Source organism: Galeopterus variegatus, unplaced genomic scaffold (assembly GCF_000696425.1).
Source record: "Galeopterus variegatus unplaced genomic scaffold, G_variegatus-3.0.2 Scaffold569, whole genome shotgun sequence".
Lineage (NCBI taxonomy): Eukaryota > Metazoa > Chordata > Mammalia > Dermoptera > Cynocephalidae > Galeopterus > Galeopterus variegatus.
The window spans coordinates 478,638-501,366 of NW_007726680.1; the positions used below are offsets into that span (position 1 = coordinate 478,638).

General features: G+C 53.6%; 2 protein-coding genes across 8 annotated transcripts; both read right to left on the minus strand.

The window, feature by feature from the left end:
• On the minus strand, positions 1-5,119 carry SPAG7 (sperm associated antigen 7). Its single transcript, XM_008570106.1, has 7 exons — positions 4,921-5,119; positions 1,552-1,619; positions 1,227-1,315; positions 1,002-1,086; positions 787-876; positions 531-687; positions 1-415 (listed from the first exon to the last, which is right to left on the minus strand). The coding sequence occupies exons 1-7, from the start codon at positions 5,003-5,005 to the stop codon at positions 306-308; spliced, it is 684 nt and encodes a 227-aa protein (XP_008568328.1). The 5' UTR covers positions 5,006-5,119; the 3' UTR covers positions 1-305.
• Positions 5,120-5,203: 84 nt separating this feature from the next.
• On the minus strand, positions 5,204-22,602 carry CAMTA2 (calmodulin binding transcription activator 2). Of its 7 annotated transcripts, none has more exons than XM_008570100.1 (23): positions 22,432-22,602; positions 20,982-21,076; positions 20,698-20,801; positions 19,447-19,514; positions 19,229-19,364; positions 18,598-18,669; positions 18,185-18,338; positions 17,763-17,897; positions 15,663-16,600; positions 14,810-14,936; positions 13,316-13,450; positions 10,967-11,082; positions 10,130-10,314; positions 9,715-9,793; positions 9,341-9,563; positions 8,808-9,109; positions 7,531-7,727; positions 7,109-7,292; positions 6,832-6,903; positions 6,696-6,716; positions 6,341-6,528; positions 6,098-6,172; positions 5,204-6,016 (listed from the first exon to the last, which is right to left on the minus strand). In XM_008570100.1, exons 2-23 carry the CDS (start codon positions 21,010-21,012, stop codon positions 5,953-5,955), a joined length of 3,606 nt encoding a protein of 1,201 aa, XP_008568322.1. In that variant the 5' UTR covers positions 21,013-21,076; positions 22,432-22,602; the 3' UTR covers positions 5,204-5,952. The 7 variants fall into 7 exon arrangements, with proteins under 7 accessions (XP_008568322.1, XP_008568321.1, XP_008568324.1 ...); XM_008570099.1 differs by having other exon boundaries at positions 18,598-18,684; XM_008570102.1 differs by lacking the exon at positions 6,696-6,716.
• Between the last annotated feature and the right edge of the window lie 127 nt (positions 22,603-22,729).

The window sequence follows — 22,729 nt, forward strand, 5'->3', positions numbered from 1 at the left end:
TTTGGGTCAAACAGTGTTTATTGAATGTAAAGTAACCCCAGCCCCACGGGGAAGAAAACTCCAAGGAGATCAGCGAATAATACAGATTAAATACCCACCTGTGCATTCACACTCTCACACAAACACACACCACAAACATATCCAAGTTCCAACAGTGACATCAAACACCTGCGTCCCCCCAGCCTGAGTGACAGCTGGTAGGAGGTGCTTCAGAGGTGGGGCTCCAGGATGGGTTTTAATAGCAGCAGCCTTGTCCCTCCTGCCCCTGCCCTGCCCCAGGGGTCAAAGGGAGCTGGGTGGGGTGCCTAGGAAGTAGGCGGCAACTCTTCCCCGCTCTGCCGCAGACGCTTCTTGGCTCGGATTTCATTCATGGCCTCTTCGATGGAACGTGTGTCCCTCTTGTTGGCCACAGGCACTGGGGGCAGAGGAGAGGGTGGGGCGGGTCTAGGGGCTCTGTGCCCAGGCCTCAGCTCCCCTAACCCCCATCCTATGTCCCCCCAGCCCTCCCCCAGCCCCCACAGTGGCCTCACCACAGCCATAGGTCTTGTTGGCCTGTAGCATGTGGGCCGCATCCTTGGCTGCTCCCTTGCCAATGAGGTGGCTGTACTTGTCCTTGTAGTCACTGGCAGGGCTCACCACTACGGGGCCCTGCTGGGCTGCCTCCTCCTCCTGCCGCTGGGCCAGCTCCTACGGGTGCAGAGGTGGGATGCTGGTGCTCAGGGGCCTGACCTGCCCCCTCCCAGGTGGTGGGCTGCAGGGCTCCAGGGACTGCCGGGTATAGTTCACCTTTAGCTTCCGTTTCTCCTCAGCCTTCTGGGGGTCCCACTCCTCTCCACGACGGTAGGAATCCAGCTCTTCATCTGAGGGTGCAAACTCCTGGGGAAGAAGGGAATGATGAGGTCAGGAGTCCAGATAAACACTTAACCTCATTCTCCCCGGGGGCGGGGGGGTGCAGGGGCGGTGGCTGAGAAAGAGAGAGGTGAGGAATTTGGGCCTTTCACCTTTTTGAAGATCATGACATAGCGACACTCATCATCTTCCCCAAAGGAGAAGGACGTCAGGCCAGCCACTTCCACCACATCGTGTCTGGGAAGGGACAACATAGGGGAAAGAGTACATTGAGCCACAAGGGGACCTACTGCCCTCCTCTTGAGGAGTCCCCCGCTAGCCCTTACATGCGCTCTTCAGCCGCCACTTCCTGCCTCCCGCAGCCCAGAGACACTCACAGTATGCTCCTCTCTATCTTGTTCATCGGCTGAAACTTTTTCTTGATCTGCCCACTGTCTTGGATGAAATCTGACACCTCTTTCTCCATCTTGGGAGAGGGGAAACGGAAGACATGAGATGATGGCTCCACCCGAATATCCCTATCCCCAACTGTGCCAACTGCCCCTCTATGCCTCCCCAAACCTTCCCCAGCAGCCATGCCACTGGCTTTCACACTTCACCTCTCTTGAGACATTTTCAACAAAACTGAGTCCTCAACCTGCCAATTCTAACTTATTGGAAATCCTTCCTGAGGCTGCCTTCGATCTCTCCAGTTGTTCTTACCCTTTTCCGAAACTCCACTTTTTGTTGTTTCTCTTGCTCTTGAAGTTTCTTCAGGCGGGCAGCCTGCTCTGAGGGTAAGAAAAGGCAGCATAAGGCCAGGGCTGGCAGCATGGGAGGGGAGAGTTTGTAAGGCTTCAAAGGAAGTCTGGTTTCCACTGGGAGGCGTCAGGCTGAGAAGGTAGGATCACTGTTTATTCACCAAGCATTTATTGATCTTTATTGTATACCTGGCACTGCGCTAGGCCTTGGGGTACCAAGATAATTAAGACACAGCTTTGCCCTTCAAGATTTAACAGTTTAGTGGGAGTGACATAGATTGGAATCATGCTTAACCCCATTTCTCAACCCCACTGGGGAAATCAATTAACAAGCATTTATTTAATGCCCACAGGGGGAGAAGACAACACAACAATCACAATTCCTTGAAGTTGACACGACAAGCATACAGAAAGGACATTGTTGGGTGGGAGAGGGAGGAGGGGGGGAGGTTTTGGTAATGGGCCACAATAATCAACCACATTGTATATTGACAAAATAAAATTTAAAAAAAAAAATTTAATGCCCACGACATATAAAGAACTATAGGGCACCAGGGGAGGTGGCCTTAAAGAGTTTATAATTTCATAGTCTTCATAGGAAACGGGAAATTATTTAACTTCCTATATTCTGTAATACCCCCCCCTCCCCCTTCTCACTTCTACAGACAGGATGAAGCTGAAAAGGCTAATCTGACACGCTTCTCTTTTGGGAGCGTAGGTGTCTAAGGCGAGCTGCAAGGGAACTCTCCACCCTTGTGTCTTGTTTAACTCTCCTCCTCTTCCTCAGATCCTGCCTCTGCACCAGACCTCCTCTGTCTCTGTGAGGGGGCGGGGGGTATATTTCTTTCTTTCTTTTTTTTTTTAAAAGATGACCGGTAAGGGGATCTTAACCCTTGACTTGGTGTTGTCAGCACCACGCTCACCCAGTGAGCAAACCGGCCATCCCTATATGGGGTCCGAACCCGCGGCCTTGGTGTTATCAGCACCGCACTCTCCCGAGTGAGCCACGGGCCGGCCCAGAAAGCACTTTATTGAAGACCGCGAAGTGACTTAACTATCAAAATGAAGGCCATACAGCGTATTATTTGTCAAGTACATGGTTTGAAACACCCTTAAGGAATGTAAGTTAAAAGAAAGTGCGTGGGGTGTATAATTCCCATGATACATCAAGTTCTGGGGGCTGAAAATTCTTGGAATCAACTCCCATATGCATTGTAAATCAGGCTTGTGATTTTACTGTCTCTGAAGATTTGGGCATGGGCCCCTTACTACTCCTGCTCCTCAGCCTGAAATGCCCCATCCTCTTCTACCATTTCAAATCCTTTACATTCTTAAGTCCCACTTCCTCCATAGGATATGAATCCCCTGCAGCTGCTCCGAACCTCTTCCCACTTTCCTGTTACTCCATGCTTTGCACACATTGTTCCTTCTGCTTGGAATGCTTTTCCTCCTTTTGCAAATGTTGAGATTCACAGCGAGTCAGAGTTACTCATTTCTTCTTCTTGGTTCCAAGTGCATTTGGTTCAGACACCCACTATAGCACGTGCTTTGAACTAACATACTATAATTTTTTATTTGTTTGTCTCCCCTCCCAGACTGTAAGCTCCTGGAAGGCATAAACGTTGTTCATCTCTCCTCCAGTTATCCTGCAGCAGCCCTAGGGCCTAACAGCGGAGGAGCTCTCATCTCTCTGACCTCAGCGTACCCCATTTCGGCCACCGACTGTTCTATAACTGGTCTTGTTGTTTTTTCAAAATCCTTATATTTCTGACCACATAACTTATGTTCCCACATCAACAATCAACATCAACAGATGAACTCCATAAAATGAAAGTTTGTGCTGTTTGATGCATCACACAGTATGTTATGGTTAAATATATCCGCTCCTTTTTATATTCCTGGCACCTAGGATCTAACTGGTTTTTGAGTCTTCTCTGCTTCTGGGGAGGTGGCATAAGATTATGGTTAAGAACATAGGTTTAAAAGTCACACTGGGCTTGAAACTCTGCCACTTACTAACCGTGTGACCTCAGGCAAGTGACTGAACTCTGAACTTAAGCTTCCTAGCCTGTCAACTGCCGCTGGTGATCCCCAACCTAGACAGTCATTTGAGCATTAAATAATCCCAATGACCCGTTCCCATTATGCTCCCTCCTTCCGCAGAGCTTTCAAACACATACACTTCTTCTTTGTAACACTTTGCTCTCCTCTCCAGACCTCTGCTCACTAGCAGGCTAGGTTAGGACCCCCCGAGCAGCTGCTCTCATAGTTATTTTTTCCTTTAGAGTACGAATCAAGTTGGGGTATTAAACTTCTGTGTGACCATTGCATCAGTGAGCATCTCAGCCCCGGACTGTGGGCTCTTTGAGGGTACCCCTGTCCCCTGGCAGGCGTTCATTAAATAAGGGACATATTTAGATATTAAGCAGCCCCTGAGCACTCTGAAGACATTCTGCCTGCCCTGGGAAATCTGTGCCCGGGACGGGGCTCGTCCACAGTCAAGGCGGCAGGGTTGGGAGCTGGAATCCCGTGCAGGGCAGTCACTCCGCCGGCTCATTCATACGCCGCAGCGCGAACAACGCTAGAGGGGCCTCCAGCGCCGGCCGGGACGCGAACTACACTGGCCGCCGACTCGAGGCTGTCTGCAGGGCAGCTACTTGGAGAGGGGAGACTATGGCCAATCGGATCCGGCGGGACATTCATGTCCCTCCAATCAACATCACGATCCATCTGCGTAGCTCGGGAACTTAAGGCTACAGAAGGGAAGAGAGTTGCTGGCGGGAGGCTGAAAATATTGGGTTAAATCAAGCAGGCGGGGCGTAAGGACACTGAGAGGACCCAGGAACCAATGAGAGATGCTGGGGGGTGGGTGAGAAGGTAGGTCGAATGAGATAGCCAATAGAGGTGAAAGGACTGTGGATGGGCGTGCCCAGAAACCAATCGGAACAAAGATGTAGGTGGACGGGGCCAGGATGCGGTCGAACAGCCATTGTCCAATCCGAGAAGGGACGAGAGGAGTGGGGTTGGAGGCGTCCTACCAATCAGAGCACGCTAGCAGCGGACAGGCGGGCCTGTCGGCTAATTGGAAACGAGGACTGCGGAAGGCCGGGACAGGGAGAAGAGGCCAGAGGCTGGAGCTCGGTGTCAGGTAGCCAATCATCGTCCGCTCAGAGCAGCGGGTGGGTCGACAGCCCTTTTAGGGACTCTAGGAGTCTCAGAAGGGGCCTGTGAGGGGTCTTTCAAGGTTGAGGAGACAGTATCATCCAAAGAGGGGAGAATGCGGTTCCGAGAACCGGGCGAAGTAAGGCGGTTGTGAATTTGGGATCCTCACCTCGGGCCTTGCGCCGAGTCTCCTGGTCACCGAGGCTGGGCGGCTTCTCCATGGAGCTCAGGATGGAGCCCAGTAGGTCCGCCATCTTGGGAGTGACTGAGAGGGGGCGGTGCGTCTTAAAGGGAAGGGCGAAATGCCTTTAAGACCGGAAATACGTCGGCGGCGGAAAACCACGCACCCGTCCTGGCCCGGCGCTGATCCCAGGCTCGTGGCCATCCCCCCGGCCCGCTCGGCCCCGTCCCGTCCCCCTTCCCCCGCCCGCAGACAGACGCCGGAGGCTGGCTGGTGCAGCGATGTTTAATGGCAATTCGTATAAACCAAGCCCATGCACAAATAGAAAGTGCTCGTGGAGCCGGCAGGAGGCCCCCACCGCGCCGGGGGACCACGAGCCGGGCTGTGCAGCCCTCCTCGCGGCGCTTTAAATAGATTCTTCACTATACTCTGTATGTTACAGTATGTACAAGCCCCTCCCCTCGGGGGACGGGTGCGGGACTCCGCAGCGCGTTCCTCTGGACACCCCCTCCCCTTCGGCCCCGAGGTCGGTGGCCAGAGTCGGGGTGATGGGGGAAGACAGGGCCAGGAAGGGAGGAGAGACGCAAACATGCGGAGTCGGGGTGGGGCACGGTCAGCCCTGAAACACGAGGGGCGCGCGCAGCGAAGGCGGATACATTCAGAGACGCGTCGAACAAATAAATAAGGCAAGTCAGGAAGGGGCCGAGTCGGGTGCACGCAGGGAGGGAGCTGTGGAGAAGGGGCAGGCAGGGCTCCGTAGGTCACAGCTGAAGATGCAGGTATGTGGGGCCTGGGTCTTCCGGAGCCAGGGACCAAAACAGGGGGCAAGACCAGGAGGGAAAAGGAGAGGTGTAGGAGCAGGGGGTGGGGAAAGGAAAGGGGAATAGGGTGGAGGCCTATGAAGGGCTCCTACGGAGGTGAAGGGAAAGCTGCCGACAGGGGCCTCCCCCGGCCCCAGAAAGCCCTCTCCCTGTTAAGACTGCAAAAAGCCCCTCAGGGTGGTGAGAAGGCGGGGAGAGGTCAGGTGGCCAATCCAGGCTGGGGTAGCCCTTCCATCTCCTGGTTCTGCTTCAGTTCTCTCATCCTGCAGAGAGACAAGGAGTCAAGAGACGGCGTGTCAGGGGAGGTGGCAGGGCAAAAATCCAGCCAGAGGAGGGATGAATACCTGTGTCGGCAGCGCCGCAGGAATCTCATGATTTTCCGGGCTGCCTGGTCCTGCTTCTTAGTGAGAAAGGAGCCTCTGGTGGAAGAAAGAAAAGGTGGGGAGACCTCGGAACACTCCAGTATCCCATGCCCTCTGCCCTTTAGGCACCGTAGCAGGAAGGGGGTGGGGGGGCAAGATGATGATGATGAATAACAGGGAATGGACATGGAGGCAGTGGGTAGGCACGGAGGGCTGGGGCCATACTTGTTGCGGGCAGGCAGGGTGCCTGAGGACCGGTGGGGAGGCCCTGGCCGGCGGCGGTAGGAGCGGTAGTGCTGCTGGATGAGTACGGCTGCCCTGCGGCTCTGCTGAAATCGCTTCTGTTCATAGTAGCTTCGGAACTTGCTCTGGATCAGAATGGCCGCCTGGGTCATCTTCTTATAGAGTGCAAACTGCAGGAGTGGGGAGGAGGGACAGGGTATGATGAAATGGAGGGACAGACCCAAACCCCAGAGGGTCACCCCCCACTTAGGTTGATGTAAGTCTCTTTCTCTAATCCACGCACTCATGGAAAGACTGAATCACAGACAACCTCACACTCAGATCTCATGCCTAATACCTTAAGTGCAATCCAGGTCAGCTTGTGGAGAGAGAAGGGGAGTTATGGCTCTGGCAGCATTCTGGATGCTCTGGGCTGGAATGGGTGCATGTGGGTGTGGGCTAGTGGGTATGCTTTCAGTAAAGAAGGTTCTCACCTGCTTGTACTTCCGGTAACAGCGCTGGATCACAGCTGCTGCCACCTCTTGCTGCTCCTTCAGCCTCCGGCCCTGAAGGGAGACGAGGAAGTCTAAGCACCTCACAGCCCACCTAATGGACACCTGACCTGTCCCTCCAACTTTCCTGGGGTTCCCAACAGTTTACCCTATCTGAGGCCTGTCTGGATGACTGCTCTTCCTCCAAAAGCCCTGGGAGCCCACAGTCTCCCATGACTGAAGACTGTGTAATTCATCCTGAGACCCCTGGCCCCCTGACCTTGTACTTTCGGAAGGCTGTCTGGATGACTCTGGCTGCCTCATACAGTTCCCGCTGCTCATGATCCGATAGTGTCAGCAGGGCAAAATCACTTTCCATCTTGCCACTGGTTGATGCAGAGAGAAACTCTGCCCAGGAAGGTGCTGGAGGGATAGCCAGGCGACCTCGCTCAAAGGGCAGCTCACTGTAGGGGATAGGGAGGGGTGTCACAGGTGTCTGAAGTCCCACTTCTCCCACCTAGAAATCACTATGAAGGAAGACCCTCAGCAACAGAGTCTGGAGAGAATGGCTTCAGAGTTCATCAGCCAGTTCTATTCCCTTCTCAAAGGCCCTGGGGCCTCATCCCCAGGCTGAGAAGCCTGCACCCTCCCTCCCACCTTCCTTTGAAGAAGAATCCAGGGGCTTTGTCTTGAGCTGATCACCTGGGAGGGGCTGAGCTGGGGAAATGGTCCACGTTCTCCAGGTAGCTGGCCAGCCAGGACATGGTCTCACTGAGCCCCACGGCCCCTGGCCGCTCCCGCATTGAGGCTCCTGCCTCAGGGAGCCCCGTGAAGTCCTCTCGTTTAATCCTCTCTGGTGTGGCTTCAATGATCTGTTTGGCCAGTGAGATCATGTCCACCTGGATGAAGGGAGAAGCAGAGTGAGCCCTGAGGGGCCCCAATTGCCAGATGTTCCTGCCCTGCTGAAGCTGTAACCTCAGTCTCCCCCCTCCCCCCCCCCACATCTAGTTCTTTCTCTCTCCACCAAGCATTGAGGCCACACACTGAGATTGCTCTCCCTGCTAACCCTGTCTTCCTCAGTCACTGTTCCAGACTCATTCATTTATACTTATTGGGCTCCACCTTGGGTGTATAGCCCTCTGTGCCAAGATGTTATAGAGAACATAGGGTAGGAGGGACATACTCCAAATGGGGATTCAGGAGCTGAGCAAATGAAGGACTTGACACCTTTCCAGGCTGCCTGCCCACTGTCCTACCTGGAACTGCCTCATGCCAGCCACCCAGCACATACTCCCACAGGCCTGGTCATGCCTGCCACCCCACCCTCTACAGCTCTCCAAGAAACAGCCCAACACTTGCTGACCACATGACACACTTTTGAATGGCTCCAGCCCAGCCTCTGCTTCAGCCCTGAAGCCTGTGGCACTTCCTACTAGCCACACTCAGACACCCTGCCTTGTGGAGTTCTCTAAGTTTTTTGTACTTATTAGTGCTACCCAATTACCCAGTTAGCTTCTCTAAGGCAGATACATCCCCAGGTTCTAGCAGAGAATTACATGGCTATACTTGAAGATTCACTCTCTCTTATTCATTCCACAAGACTTTCTTAGCTTTTATCATGTGCAAGTCTCCTTCCCACCCCAGATCACTACCAAATACCTCCATCCTGCTAACCTCTGCTCCATACACCTCCCAGCTGCCTTGCATCACTCGGGTTCCCCAAGAACCTTGTCCCTTCCAGCTTTAACTTAAGATATTCCCCAGAATTTTTAACCTCTGCTGCCTCATGACTTCTGAGTCACAAGGTCTGAAACGAGCTAAGCAAAGAGTTACCTTGCCTATCCCAAAATGTGAGTAAATGGCCCTTTCTTCCCATACTGAAGCCAGACTGATTCTGCTTCATGGAATAGTCTGCCTCACCCCACCTCTGCACCTCATTCCACTTCTAGCCCTTGTAATTCCATCAATAGAAGCAGTACCGGGATCACATCCACAGCCTGTGGGCTGTCAGTGTCCTCTGGAGCAGCTCCATCGTCTGGGGCTGGCAGGAGGACAGGAAGGGGGGGTGGGGGCCCTTTGGAGTTGGTGGCCTCATAGTCCATGAGGAGTAGGGGGGTCTCTGGGGCACCAGAGGAGAGCTGGCCTGGGACCATTTCCATAGTAATCTCAGAGGCTGGCAGAGGAGCAGGGGGAGGACTGCCATCCGGGGCACTAGAATAGGCTGATGTGACAGAGAAAGTGCCATCTGACAGTTCCGAGGGTGAGGAGACACTGCTCAGACCTGTAAGGGGAGGGAAGAGGGTGAGGGTGGCAGGAGCCATCAGCCATCCCTCAAGTCTCCCGCCTTCCCCACCCTCGTTCTCAGTTTTCTTGTCTGCTCTTGCTCCTGTTACCTCCCCATCCCTGCCTCCTCAGTTTGCCTCCTCCTCCTCCACTCTCTCCCACCTTTTGGCTTTGCCCTGGCTTATCCTACCTACGTCCCTCTCGCACAAAGATTAGGGGCAGTCCCCACCAGTGTCTGGGCTGGAGGAGGGTGGTGATAGGGGAAGTGGGGGCTCAGTTGAAGCCTCCTGTCTCTGCAGTTCCTCAAGACAGCGGGCAAGGCGCACATGACCCCGGGAATGAGCCACAGACAAGGGTAGACGGCCCAGAGAGTCAGGAATGCTCAGCGCCTGTCGGTTCCAACGGAAAAGGAGCACAGCAGCTTCTAGGTGTCCCAGGGCACAAGCCCACATCTGGGGAGAGAGGCACAGAGGTGAGGCCCAGGGCCCTTCCTCCAGGTGGCCAGGTCTTCAGACCCTAGCGCCCCCCACCCCACTCTTTCCTTGCATCCCTCAAAGGATCGTCCCTTTGCCCATCGCCCCACATGCACTCAGTTATCCTCACCAGAGGTGTGCAAGAGAAATGATCCACGTTGAGTGGGTCAACCTCTTGCTCTAAGTCCAGACTTCCAGTCTCCACACTCCTGGAGGGTTTGGGAGAGGGACAACAGAGCCCAGTCAAGGGAAAGGTAAGCAAAGCTGGAACATCAGAAGTAATTTAGGGACGGGGAACTGAGCTAAAAGCATTAAGGCCAGTGGGATGAGGCAGTCAAAGAGACTAATCAATTTGAGTAGGTCAAGAAGCCAAAGTGTCATAAGTCAGGGGATATTAAAATTCCCCAGAATGCAAGTCCTCTCCCAGCCCCCTCCCTTCCCACAATGACCCCAGATCTCTTTTGGCAGGGCTCCAGGTCCTCCTCAGTTCCCTGGCCCTTCTGTCCCAGTGGCTGCCCAGCCCCATCCCTGTGGCCCCTGCTCACCGCCACTGGCTCAGGGTCTCGATGAGGCGGGCGTAGCCCTGGGCAGCGGCCAGGTGCAGAAGGCTCATGCCACGGAAGGGGCTTCCATGGGCCAGACGTTCAGGACCCCTCCAGGTGGAACGTGGGATCATGCTCTCTACCAAGACCACCACCCGTGCCTCGAACCCAGGCCCCTGGCCTTCATCCTGCAGTACACACACCCTTATGCAGAGATCTGAGCATCTGGTCCCCGGACTTAGGATGGACTTGGCCACCCCAATTCTGTCCTTCCAGCATCTAATTCTGCCCCCTCCCCACATTTCCTACTCCAGGTTCCCACCACTTTGACCTCTGATGGCCCATCACTTCTCCCAGTTTGAGTTCCTGTGTGGTCTTAGTGTCCCCTTCTCCCACTGCCAACTTCCTCCAGTCTATCTGGAGGACCAGACCTCTCACACCCTTGCCTGTTTTGTGCCTTCACATCAGCTCAGGTTAGTGCCACGTCCACACATGGCTTCTCCCCCTCTTCTGCAAGCTTTTGCCAGCCCTCTTCCTTCAGAGACTCGGGACCCACAGAGTACTGAGCCCCAACTCTCCTGACCCCCTCCCCCACCCTCTCCTTCACCTCCACCCTTCTTCAGACCAGAAATAGTCTGAAGCCTGTCATGCCAAGAGGGTGCCCAGAATAGCCACTCTTGCCACAGGGTGGGGGTGGGAGCAGGGTGACGTCAGGGAGAGGGAGGAAGGCTGGCTGAGGAGGCTGCGGACAGTAGAGCAAGGAGTCAGCCGGTAGAGCGTTTTCTTCAGGTGGACCCTCCCCTTGTTCCTCACTGTGGACCTCCCTTCTCATGGAAGTACCTGAACTGGAGGAGTGTCAGGACCCTGGCAAGGTGTCTGCCCAGCTGCTGCAATCTCTGCCATCCGCTTCTCCATCTGCTCCAGTCGCTCCAGTATGGACATCCGGAACTGGTTGTCTGAGAGGAATGGGAGTGGGAGGCTGAGTGGGCAGGGTCGAGGTGATGCCCTCAACACCAAAACTGGACCTGTCCCAGGATCTGGGGCTGAAGACACAGAATCACTCTTTTCTCTTCCCCCAAACAGCAGCCCCTTTACCCACTCACCTTCTCAGTAAAGCCCGCCAGGACTCAGTCCTTAATTTAGAGCTTTTAATACTACCCAAGACCTAGAACCAGTATCCAGAACCAAGATTGTTTCCTTCAAGACACAGACGGTAGGAATTCCCAGACAGCCATCTAGCCCCCAGCCACCCCAAATCACACATGTACACACCCTCCCCCCGCTTTTTTCTAGGGGAAACGTTCTATCAGTTCTTGCCCCAGATACTACCTTTGTCCCCCATGGTGGGGCTGAAGGACTCCAGGGTCCCTTCTTTCTGTTAACCAGTACCCAAAAGAGCTCAGGGACTGTGACATGAAAGCACCACCCCCTCCTCCCAGCCCCCTGCAGCTGTCCATAAAGAGGATGGCGGGGGAGGGAAGGTGACAGAGATGAATAGCCATGTCCATTCCTCCTTCCTCCCACCCCATACACAAATACACATATGCACACACACATGCACACACACACACACCCTAAGCTATATCTGTCCCCTCCTGAGATCAAACAAGGACAAGGAAGGGAGACAGGAGGGACTCAGAGCCCCGGAAAAACAGGCACAGAGAAACTGAGTGAAGGTCGGGGGTGTTCTGAGATGCCAGGATAGAAGGGGAGGGAGGCAGAGAACACTGAGCAGAAACCCAGGTATAACAGAGAAGAGAGAGAACAGAAAAGATAAACAAGGTGAAGGAGATGAGAGAAAAGACAAAAGAGCAGGGGGGAGTACCAAACCAGCAATAAGAAAGGCAGATAAGAAGAGAGGCAAGTTAAGAAGAAATGGCAAGAAGAGGGAGGGAGGAAACCCATACAAGAGATGGTACAACAAAAATTACACAGGGACAGAAAAATGAGATGAACAATCAGAGCAGGACAAAGAACAGGACCGAGAGACCGGGAAAGAGCCCAAGACAGGCAGACTCGAAGCAGACAGGCAACCCAGCACACAGGCTTTGTGACTGGGGTCAGCTCCAGGAGTGGCAAAAAGAGGGACCAGAGCCCCTAGGGGAGAGAAACTGGCATGGAGGGACAAACTTGATAGGGATGACAGCAGAACGGAGAGAAACCAAGAGGATGACAGAGGAAAGCAAACCTCAAGAAAGCAGCGATTTCTCAAAGCCACAGGAGAGAGAACAAATACAAGGAACAAAAATAGTCCCAGATTTAAATAAATAAATACACCCCCCCCCACACATATACATGTATGTGTGTGCCTCTGTGTTTTTGTGTAAGAAACTACACCATGATGTGAGCAGTGGATATCACTGGGTAGTAACAGTATAGGAAATTTTCATTTTCTACTTTGTGTTTTTCTGTAATTTCCAACTTTTCTATAATGAGCACATATCTTTATAATCAGAGGAAGGAAACAACAAAATTTAAATACATTCAAGTGTGTGTGTGTATATATATATTTATATACTGTGCATAGCACCATGAGAGCACTTTTAGAAGTTCATGGAAAGATTCATATTATCATTCAATTCTATTTTTTCCATGAACTGTTTTGAAGTACCCACACATGTATTGCTCTAGACCCTGTCCCTGCCCCAGCCTCTTGGTCTTCCTTGGCTAGATCCCATCCTTGGGATGGAGAGGACAGGGCAAGAACTGGGATAAAGATGGCTCCAAGAGTTATAGGGAAGAGAAGGTAAGGAAAGTTTGCTGCCACATTCAGAAGTGACCAATGAAACAGGAACTGAAAAAAGAGTGGTGGGGCTGGCCGGTTAGCTTAGTTGGTTAGACTGTACTGTTATAACAACAAGGTCAAATGTTTGGATCCCCGTGCAGGCCAGCCACCAAAGAGTGGTGAAACAGGCTAAGCGGTGGCCATCTGAATCCTGAGGGGTATAGAAGCATGTCATGCTCAAAAGCTGTAGGGCAGGGGCCGGCCCATGGCTCACTCTGGAAAGTGCGGTGCTAATAACACCAAGACCATGGGTTCAGATCCCTATATAGCCGGTTGGCTCACTTGGGAGAGTGTGGTGCTGACAACACCAAGTCAAGGGTTAAGATCCCCTTATTGGTCATCTTTAAAAAAAAAAAAAAAAGTTGTGGGGCATGACACTTGGGGTCAGAGAGCTAGGTACTTACCGTCCAGAGACAACCAGTCAAGTTGAGTACTAGGCAGAGACAGGAATCGGCGGGCTCGATACTCAAAGAGCACAGAAGCAGAAAGGGGTCCCTCCCGTCCTGCTACCTGCAAAGACACCAGCCCTACCTCATGGGCTGGGGAGGAAAGGGTCAGTGAAAAGGGCTCTTTTTCCCTGGCTTCTTCTCTTGCCACCTGTGTCAGAGCCACAGATGATCACTCCATATATATCTCCCCCCAACTCCCCTGATGCCCCTAGCTTCAGTGACCTTACCAATAACTGGGAAGGGAGTCTATTCATTTGAGAACTCAATATCTACTATATAGGCCAGAGACCATTTGGATTCTAGACCCTGTAGATAAAGATGTTTGTTACTCAGCAACAAGGTTTGGACGCTGAGGGTCAAGAGACACCTATACTTATGAACAACTTGATGGTAGATAAACCCTTGATCACAAAGATGAGAGTTCAGAGGTCATGACCCTGTTACTAAGATGGGGAGAAGGGGAGCTAGCTGCTCATGAACAGTAAGAGCTGTGTCCCAGGGTCTCAACTTTTATGTCCCTGAGGATGGAACCACCATGCCCTGATCCCAAGATGAGGGGCCGAGACTTTTTCTCCCAATCCCCAGCTTCTCTGGTCTCATCCTCTTTCCTTCCATACATGGTTGAATGGAGCTGTTGAGATTAGGGGAGAACATACTCATAGACAGCAAAGCTGTCAACCTGTCACTGTGGTGGTCTGTGGGGCCCCAGAGGCTGACTGTGGAGTACAGGGTAAGGGGCATGGTTGGTGACAAAAGACTGGTGCAGGGTAAGGGGCAAGGTTGGTGATAGAGATGAGCCTAGGCAATGAAGTCTAGACCAGTGCTATCCAATAGAACTTTCTGCAATGACAGATATATTCTATATCTACACTATCCAATAGGGCAATACTAGCCATATGTGGCTACTAAGCACTTGGTCAGTGTGACTAGAGAACTGAATTTTAAATTTTACTTAATTTTAATTAAACAGGCACACGTAGCTAATGTCTACTGTATTGGACAGTGCAGGTATGGAAGCCAATGTCCTTCAGTTCCAAGACTGGTCAGAGGAGACCAGAATCAATCCCTTTTCATTCTCCCTGGATTGGGGTTGGAGGCTCTGGCTCCATTTAAACCAGAGAACCTGAATGGATATGAGAGATCCCTTTGGTCAATGCCCGACCTTAGAAGGAGGGAAGGCCAAAGACCCAAGAAAGGAGCAGACTTATCTAAGGTCATTGGTTAGCTAACGAGTAGATTTCTTGGACCAGAACCTAGACATTCTGACACCTAAGACCAGGATCTTCTGCCTGCTGGGGGAGCTTGATGTTCAACCTTAGGACTGGACGATGTCCTTACACTCTCAGAACAACCCATTTCTTCCCAGTGCTTCCTAAAAGCCTGGACTTCCTGATCTGTCCTAACCACCCATATGTCAGTCCCTTCCCCTACTGTTCCCAATCTCCATACCAGGACAGTAGCAGCGTAAGACACCAGGCTGGACAAGTGAGGCCGGCACTGCGATGTGATCAAAAACACAGGAGTAATGCTCAGTGGCCTCAGTCCAAGGACCTGTGATGAGCACCTTGACCCCACCCTGCAGACAGAAGTCAGAGAGTCATGTGAATGGAGTTGAGTCTTCATTCACTTATTCATTCATTTATTTATTCAGATCCTTAAAGAGTATCTACTGTATGGCAGGCCCTGTGCTAGAGTCTGGGGGTACAGGGGAAATAGTACCCAGTGGGTGAGGTCAGCTAGTCTATCCTTCCTCCCCATCATTCCTGCCAAGTAGTTACCTGATGTCTACCAGAATCTGCCAGAAATGGGAAACTCAGGGCCTCCCGCAAGGCTACCAGAAAGCTGTCATCAGGAAGAAGTTCTGCTCTTAGGCTAATTCACCCCCACTGTAGTTCCTCCTTTCCCTCTCAGAGGCAACATAAAACAAAACTTCCCCACTGCTAAAGACAGCCTTTCAGCTACATGAAGTCTGCAATCACATCCACACTGTATTTTCTTCTCCAGGCTGAACAGCCCCAGTTCCCTCCCCCAGAAAACAGTCACCAAGGGAATAAGGTCCCCAGGGGACTGGACAATGACATATGGAAGGTGGAGGAAAGGAAAAAGTGTTAGTCGGTGAGGACTGTGGAAACAGGAAAGAAGCTACACTCTACATAAAAATAGAGGTTGGAAAGAGAACTAAGAATCCATGAAAACTGACAGAAACTAGGTCACAGACCATGGGGTAAGAGTTAATACAATTTGTTTTGGGTATCAGAAAACAGATGGGAGGGAGAGGGGATGAGATAAGCCTGAGACTCACCTCTGGGTAGGACCACTCTGGGGAGAAGTCTGTGATGGTGCTAAGAGCAGGAGAGAGCTGGGGGGTTGGGGCAGGGACACTTGGAGCTTCGTCACTGATGAGTTCTCCCATAAGGTCTGGGAATGATGAAAGACTGAAGGGCTCCAGTTCGCTGGCCCCACCAGGTCCTCCAAACAAGGCCTCCCCTCTTCCTACCCTGCCCGATGGCTCCAAGGGGGCAGGTGAGGGTGGGGGTGAAGGAGGGGATGAAGGTACAGATGGGACAGCCCCCTGGCCCTTGAGCTCCTCCCCACTGTCATCATCATGGATGAAGAAGCAGTTTCCTCTTCTACCACCTGCTCCTGACTGGGGCGGGGGATCCTGAGCAGCCACCTGGGGCTCCAGGGCAGCAGCAGGCTCTAGGGCAGGGCAGGGGGAATGGGCAGCCTCTGCCTCGGGGAAGTCTGGACTTAGCCCCTGGCCCCCTCCATATGTCTGGCCCCTCTGGGGGCTGTTGAGAAAACGATCAGGGTCAAAGGCAGGGCTAGGAGGAGCTGGTGGGGCAGAGGGCTCGGGGCTTACAACCACTGCCAAGCTCATGGAAGGCCTAGGATCAGCCTGGGGAGCCAAGTGCCTGGTAGGCGTCAAGCCACCAGCACGCTGCTCCAGTCCTGTCAGGAGGAGGATAGCTGTGCCTCCTCTCGACGAACCCCCTCGAGAGGTGGGAGGGCTAGGTCTGATTTCTAGGGGTTCTGCAAAGCCTGAGGAGGAGGAGGAGGAAGAAGAAGATGGGGAAGTATGTGCCTTGGGGAGCTCTGGGGGAAGTGGGGCTATCAGTGGAGGAGGCTCCGGGGGATGGGGATGGGGGATAGAGGTCAGGGTTAAAGCTCGGGGCTCCACTTTAGGAGAGATGATGCGGTGTTTCGTGCTGCTGCATTTGTGGGTAAGGCTCCCAGAACCTAGAGTGGAGAGGGGTGGGGAGGAGAGAAAGGATAAGACCCATTCTTCTCCAGCTTTTCCTTCCTGAAAGGCTTTATAAAATATTTCCTGGGACCTCCCTATAGACCAGAGGTGTAATACTGATTATGGCCACTGGGAGGCATCAGAAATGCTCCCCCCAACACACCACCCTCTTCCCCTCAAAACAAACAGGACTGATTGGAGGAATATTGCAGAGAACTGTGGGCTCAGGGGAGTCTCAGCTGAGAGCAATAGGTAAAGGCAAAGAAAAAGAACAAAAGAACAGAACCGGGCTGGCCTGTGGCTCACTCGGGAGAGTGTGGTGCTGATAACACCAAGGCCCCGGGTTCGGATCCCATATAGGGATGGTCGGTTCGCTCACTGGCTGAGCGTAGTGCTGACAACACCAAGTCAAGGGTTAAGATCCCCTTACCGGTCATCTTTTAAAAAAAAAAAAAAAGACAAAAGAACAGAACCGGGCTGGCCTGTGGCTCACTCGGGAGAGTGTGGTGCTGATAACACCAAGGCCCCGGGTTCGGATCCCATATAGGGATGGTCGGTTCGCTCACTGGCTGAGCGTAGTGCTGACAACACCAAGTCAAGGGTTAAGATCCCCTTACCGGTCATCTTTTAAAAAAAAAAAAAAAGACAAAAGAACAGAACCGGGCTGGCCTGTGGCTCACTCGGGAGAGTGTGGTGCTGATAACACCAAGGCCCCGGGTTCGGATCCCATATAGGGATGGTCGGTTCGCTCACTGGCTGAGCGTAGTGCTGACAACACCAAGTCAAGGGTTAAGATCCCCTTACCGGTCATCTTTTAAAAAAAAAAAAAAAAAAAAAAAAGACAAAAGAACAGAACCAAGGATGTGCCAACTGGGACTAAAGCTGAGGCTGGATATAATTGGTGGTGCTGCAGGGACAGGAGTTGCTAAAGGTAGAAGGCAGAAAAGGGCACGGGAAACCAGGACTGTTGAGTAAAAGGAACTGGGGCCAGTATGCACCCAGATGGGAAGGCCTCTGTTCATCTGTCCCATCTTTCCGGGATATGCAAAAGACTTGCAAATCAGCATGCAAATCCCATCAACACAGAAATTCCCCTGGCTTGAGTAAGAGCAGTTTGGCTAGGTGGGAAGAGAGCTCCAGGGTCAGGGGTTGACTCACCAAGGCCCCCACTGCAGAGACAGGCGTGGGTTCGGGGGGCAGGCTTGGTTGGGTGTGTGTCCAAGATCTGCTGCACCAGCTGTTCTACAGAGAACTCCTCTGTCCCGTTCCCACAGCTCCACTTGATGCCATGAACTAGAGGAGAGTTGGAGGGAAGTACTGTGGGACCCCCACAAATCATCCCCCAATGTACCTTGATGGCTCCTCCAAGCTCCTGACATGCTCCAAGACTTCTGGCTGGGTGAGGAGAGGCCAGTAGCCTCAAGACTGCTTGGACACGGCTATCCTTTAGTCCCTTCTGCATATTTCAACACTTTTGAATGCACCAGCACCCCCACAGGGAAGTGGCCATCACCTTGGCCCCTTTGGAAGGCCCATTTCCACTTTCCCGTTGGAGCTCTATCCTCACCCTGCTGACTTACACATGGGCTTCAGCTGTCCCAACAGCTCCTCCCGGGACCACTTCAGCCACTCTCGACGGTCGCTGCTGATGGAACAAAAGATGGGGCTGCAGCCCTTTCCACAATCCTCCAGGGCTGGGACGTTCAGGTAGTGCACAAGGACGATGTCAGGGTTCTGAGAGCACAAGAGTATACACAGAGAGCCATGGGGTCCTGAGGTCCAAAGGCTCAGATTCCTAGTCCTCATTTTCTTCCTGGACATCCCCCCACCACACCCCCAATTTCTGGCTCTTTCCATCTTCAACCCCCCTCTCTTCTTCCCAGTCTCCTTTCCACGCTCAGAACCTAGTCATCCTTCCACTTCATCCTTTCAGACCCCCATATCCCTCAAAGAGCCAGGAAGAGTCTGGCTTCCTGAGCTCTTCTGTCCTTACCTGGAGTAGCCAGTAGCAGCGCCGATGGAATGTGGGGACGATGGAAGAGTGAACGTAGCAGCCATAGAGACACTGCCAGGAGACAGGCTGGGGTGGGGGGAGGGCTAGTCTGCTCCCCAACTCTTCCTCTGTTCAGTCCCTTTGCAGGAATCCCAGTCTTTCCACCAGTTCTCTTTAACCCTCCCCCCACTCCTTTCCAATCCCAGCTGCCTCAAGTCATAGATGAGGGATAGAGATAAGGGAACAGCGGCTGGGGCCTTACAGCAAGAACTATATGGGACCATCTAGAAATGTCAGAGGGCAGAGCAAGTGTACATCTGAGATGAGGAGCAATGATCTGGGGAAAAGAAACCTGTGCTTAGAGCATCATTGCTTGGATCCCTGAGGGAAATGCAAGAGAAGTGAGGGGACTGGAGGGGAGGCCTAAGGCCTGGAGAGCTAGGTCATGGAGGGAAACGGGAAGCAGAGAGTGGGCTAAGCAGTCAGTCAGCTGATCCAAAGGGAGTGAGAAGGGAAAAGCGACCGGGAGTGAGTGAGGCAGACAATGCCACCAAGCCCCAGCAGGGCTGGAGCCCAGGTGAGGGTGGAGGAGGGTGGGCTAGGGCAGATAAGCTGGATGCCTGACTCTTACCTCCATGCCCTGGACCTTCAGCTTCATGTGGTCCTCTCGGGTGGTCTTCCCATCCTTCCGCTTCTTCCAGAGGTAACCATCCTTCCGATATTTCACCTTCTTGCGGTTGTAGAGGATGATGGAGCCATTCTGAGGCCTGGGAATGGAAGGGTTGGCCTTGAGTTCTGTCAACAGAACCCAGGGCTGCTGCCACTCCCCATCTTCTTGGACTTTCTCACCTTGTCTTTGGGGCACAGGATAGCCACTCATCATGCTTCTCAAAGGTGATCAAGTAGGACGCAATCTCCTGTAGGACAGGAAGCACTCAGGTGGGTGTCCCCTTCATAGAGAGTCTCAGCCTGGCCTCTTGGTCATCCCTTCAGAATCTCACTCCCTGCTGAGTTGTGGCAGCTAGTGGAGCATGTTTCCAGGTATCTGGACCCTGCGATGTCCACTGCCCTCCTAAGAATCCCAGGTTGCATCTCAGATGAAAGTCTAACCTTCTCTCCTTCTCTTCTCTCCCTCCCAACTGGGGCCTTTATCTTGGGGCCAGGTCCATATTCTTGATCATTCTTTCTGCATACTGTGAATAATTTTAGTCGCCCCAAATTCCATTTGTGTACCCCTTCCTGACTCAAAAAACTTCAATGGTTTGACACTGCCAGGAATTCCAGATTCTTCAGTCTGACTCCAAGGTTCTCCCAACAAGGGATCAAACCATCATTTCTACTATTTATCCATATTTCACCTACCATTCCTGCCAGATGGGCCCATTGATTCCTCCCTGAACATGCCCTGAGCAGTCAGCTCCTGCATGTTAGTGCCCTGTAAGCCAAAAGTGCCTCTCCATGTCTGGAAATCCTAGCCATTCTACAGACCAAATCCTTTCCTAGATGCTCCATGAAAGTCTCTGACCACATGGTCTTTTCAGGGTGGCTCTATGGCATTTAAAACAATTACATACACTCTTTTACTGACAGTTCTCTTCTAACATCAAACCAATAATTATTGACCACCAACTACCTACGAGGCACTAAGTGTACAGAATACAGAAGATGTGTAACACAAGGACTGTGCCCTCCAGAAGGAGCCAGTATGAGTGGTGGTTTAAACCAGGGGCTCTGGAGTGAGTTAGACAAACTACATGAGGTAAATTGGTTTCCTCATCAATAATACAGGGGTAATAACAGTGCCTGCTCTGAGCGTCCTTAGAGGATTAAATGAGATAACACAGGCCAAGTGCTTAGCACTGTGCCCAGTGTGTAAGAAATACTTTATAGACAGTAGCTGTTGTTTTTACTCAGGTGGATATGCCAAGGAGAAATGGGCTCCTACAAGATTCATGTCTTTATACCTCTCCTATGATCCCCAAAGAGCCTAGAACAGCACTCTACACTTAGGAGTGTCACAGACACAGAAAGACCCCCATTCACCCTCCTCTAGCCCACTAGACCTCTCTGGGCCCTAATCCCCCAGGCTCCCTAGAAAACCTCATTTGTATTCCACCGTAGCCGCTCTGGAGGCAGCAGCGGACAGCGAGGAAGACACTCCAGCAGCTTCTTGGGGAGAAAGATCTTCAGGTGGTGGCTGTTCTCTAGAGGGAATTAGAAGGGAGGGCTTCGTGTGCTGTCCCTGGCATCCCTGAGATGATAGTCTGGGGGGAAAGGGCTGAAGGCAGTTCAGAGCATTGGGGAAAACTGAAACCATGGCAACAGCAGTGGGAAGGGTAGGGAAGAGGGAGGACGAGGACGAAAGACCTGGTCTGTGAACTCACCAGCAACCTCGGTGTTGTCCTTGGTATTCATGGTGAGGGCTCCAGGGGGCAAGGTCACCCCCGGCCTGAGGGGCCGGGGGGAGGGGGAGTCTGTGCTGGAAAGGGAGAGAACAAGGTCATGGCAGACTCCCCCACATTGATCCAGGATGAGGAGTGTAAGGTGGGGGAGGGGGTACAGAACTGGGTCATGTCATCTGGGAAAGATGAGGAAGAGGGCAGAAAGGGCTGGACTGTGATGTGACAGTACAGCCAGGGAATAGAGGTGAGGGAGAACTCAGACATGGTGCCAGGAACCAACAGGAGTGGGGAGATACAACAGAACACAGTGATCAGGAAGAAACGGAGTGGGGTGGGGGAGGGGAGAAGGCTGACAGGGCTGGAGCCTCAGAAGCCCTACAGCTCCAGCTCTTGCAGCCGCTGGGCTATGTGGTCAGGTCCTGGGGGCTGGAACTCAGGGCATCCGGTCCTCAGAGGATGGTTTGGCAAGACAGCCTGGATGCTGGGGGGAGGGCAGGAGATCTAAGTCCGGGGGTGGGAGGGGGGAACTAGGCCTTAGAAGACACACCCTGAGTTTCTTCTCTGTTTGATTTTTCCAAAGGGAAGGGCAGCTCTGGTAACTGATCCTAACCTACTCTCCTCCAGGTTGTCAGGGCCTGCTAGAATCTGGGCTAGACACCCAGAACCCAGCTTCTCACTCTCAGGACAACCCATCCTCGGCCCTGAGGCTGACAGCTCTCTCCACCATCCTCCCCTTCTGCACCCTATTCCCCAAACGCCTCTGCCTCCCCTGGTCTCCAGGCCTACCCTACCCCATCTACCGCTCTGGCTCCAGCCTGAGCCTCCGCCCTCCTGGGGAAACAGATGGGAGCTGGAGGAGGCTCTCAGCGCCGGCTCCGCCAGGTGTCCAGGGATGGAGAGGGGGAGGAGGCCCGTCCGAGCTCGGCAGTGTGCAGCGAAGCTGGGGTTGGGGTAAGGACTCCACCCCAGGACGCAGGTGCGCAGTCCCGGCTAGGCAGCCTGCCAGGGTGCGGAGCGGGTCCTCGGCTGCGGGCCAGGGAGCGGCGTGGGACTCGGACGGCTGGCGCCCCGGGCGGCCCCCCACTGGGGGACGGCGGTCCCCGGAGAACCTCCGAGGTAGGAGGGTCCCGCCCCCACAGAGGGATGTTCTGGAGTAGTCGCTGAGCAGAGTCCGCGGGCGCGCGGAGGGCGAAGGACAGTGCAGGTGCCGGGTGCGGGGGTCCCCGGGACAGTCCCGGCACGCGCTGGTTTGTCGTGGGGCCCAGGGCGGAGCGGCGCCCCCTGGCGCGGGGGAGGAGAAGGAAGCGGGGAGGTGGGGACGAAGCGGGAGGAGGGACGGTGGTCCCTGGCGCGGCGCTCCACGTCAGGACAGGGTAAAGTTGCGCCCCCTGGCGCGGGGGCGGGGAGGCGGACGGAAGGCCCTGGCTCTTACCTCCTGGGGTCCCGCGGGTGACGGCGGCAGCGGCCATTCTACCCCACACCGACCCCCCCCAGCGCCGGCTGACAGCGGCGTCTGACGTCACTGCGCACGGGGCGGGGCCTCCCAATTAAGGGGATGGGGGTGGAGAAAAGAACCTGGGGTCAGCACACTTGGGGTTCTGGGTGGGGCGCTGGGCGGAGGGATCCAGCTGCTGGGGCTCGACCCAGGCGGAGGGACTGGCTGCTGAGAAGGGAGCAACTTCTCTGAGGCGCGGGATCCCGGGTCCCGGAGGCGGAAGCCCAGCTGACTG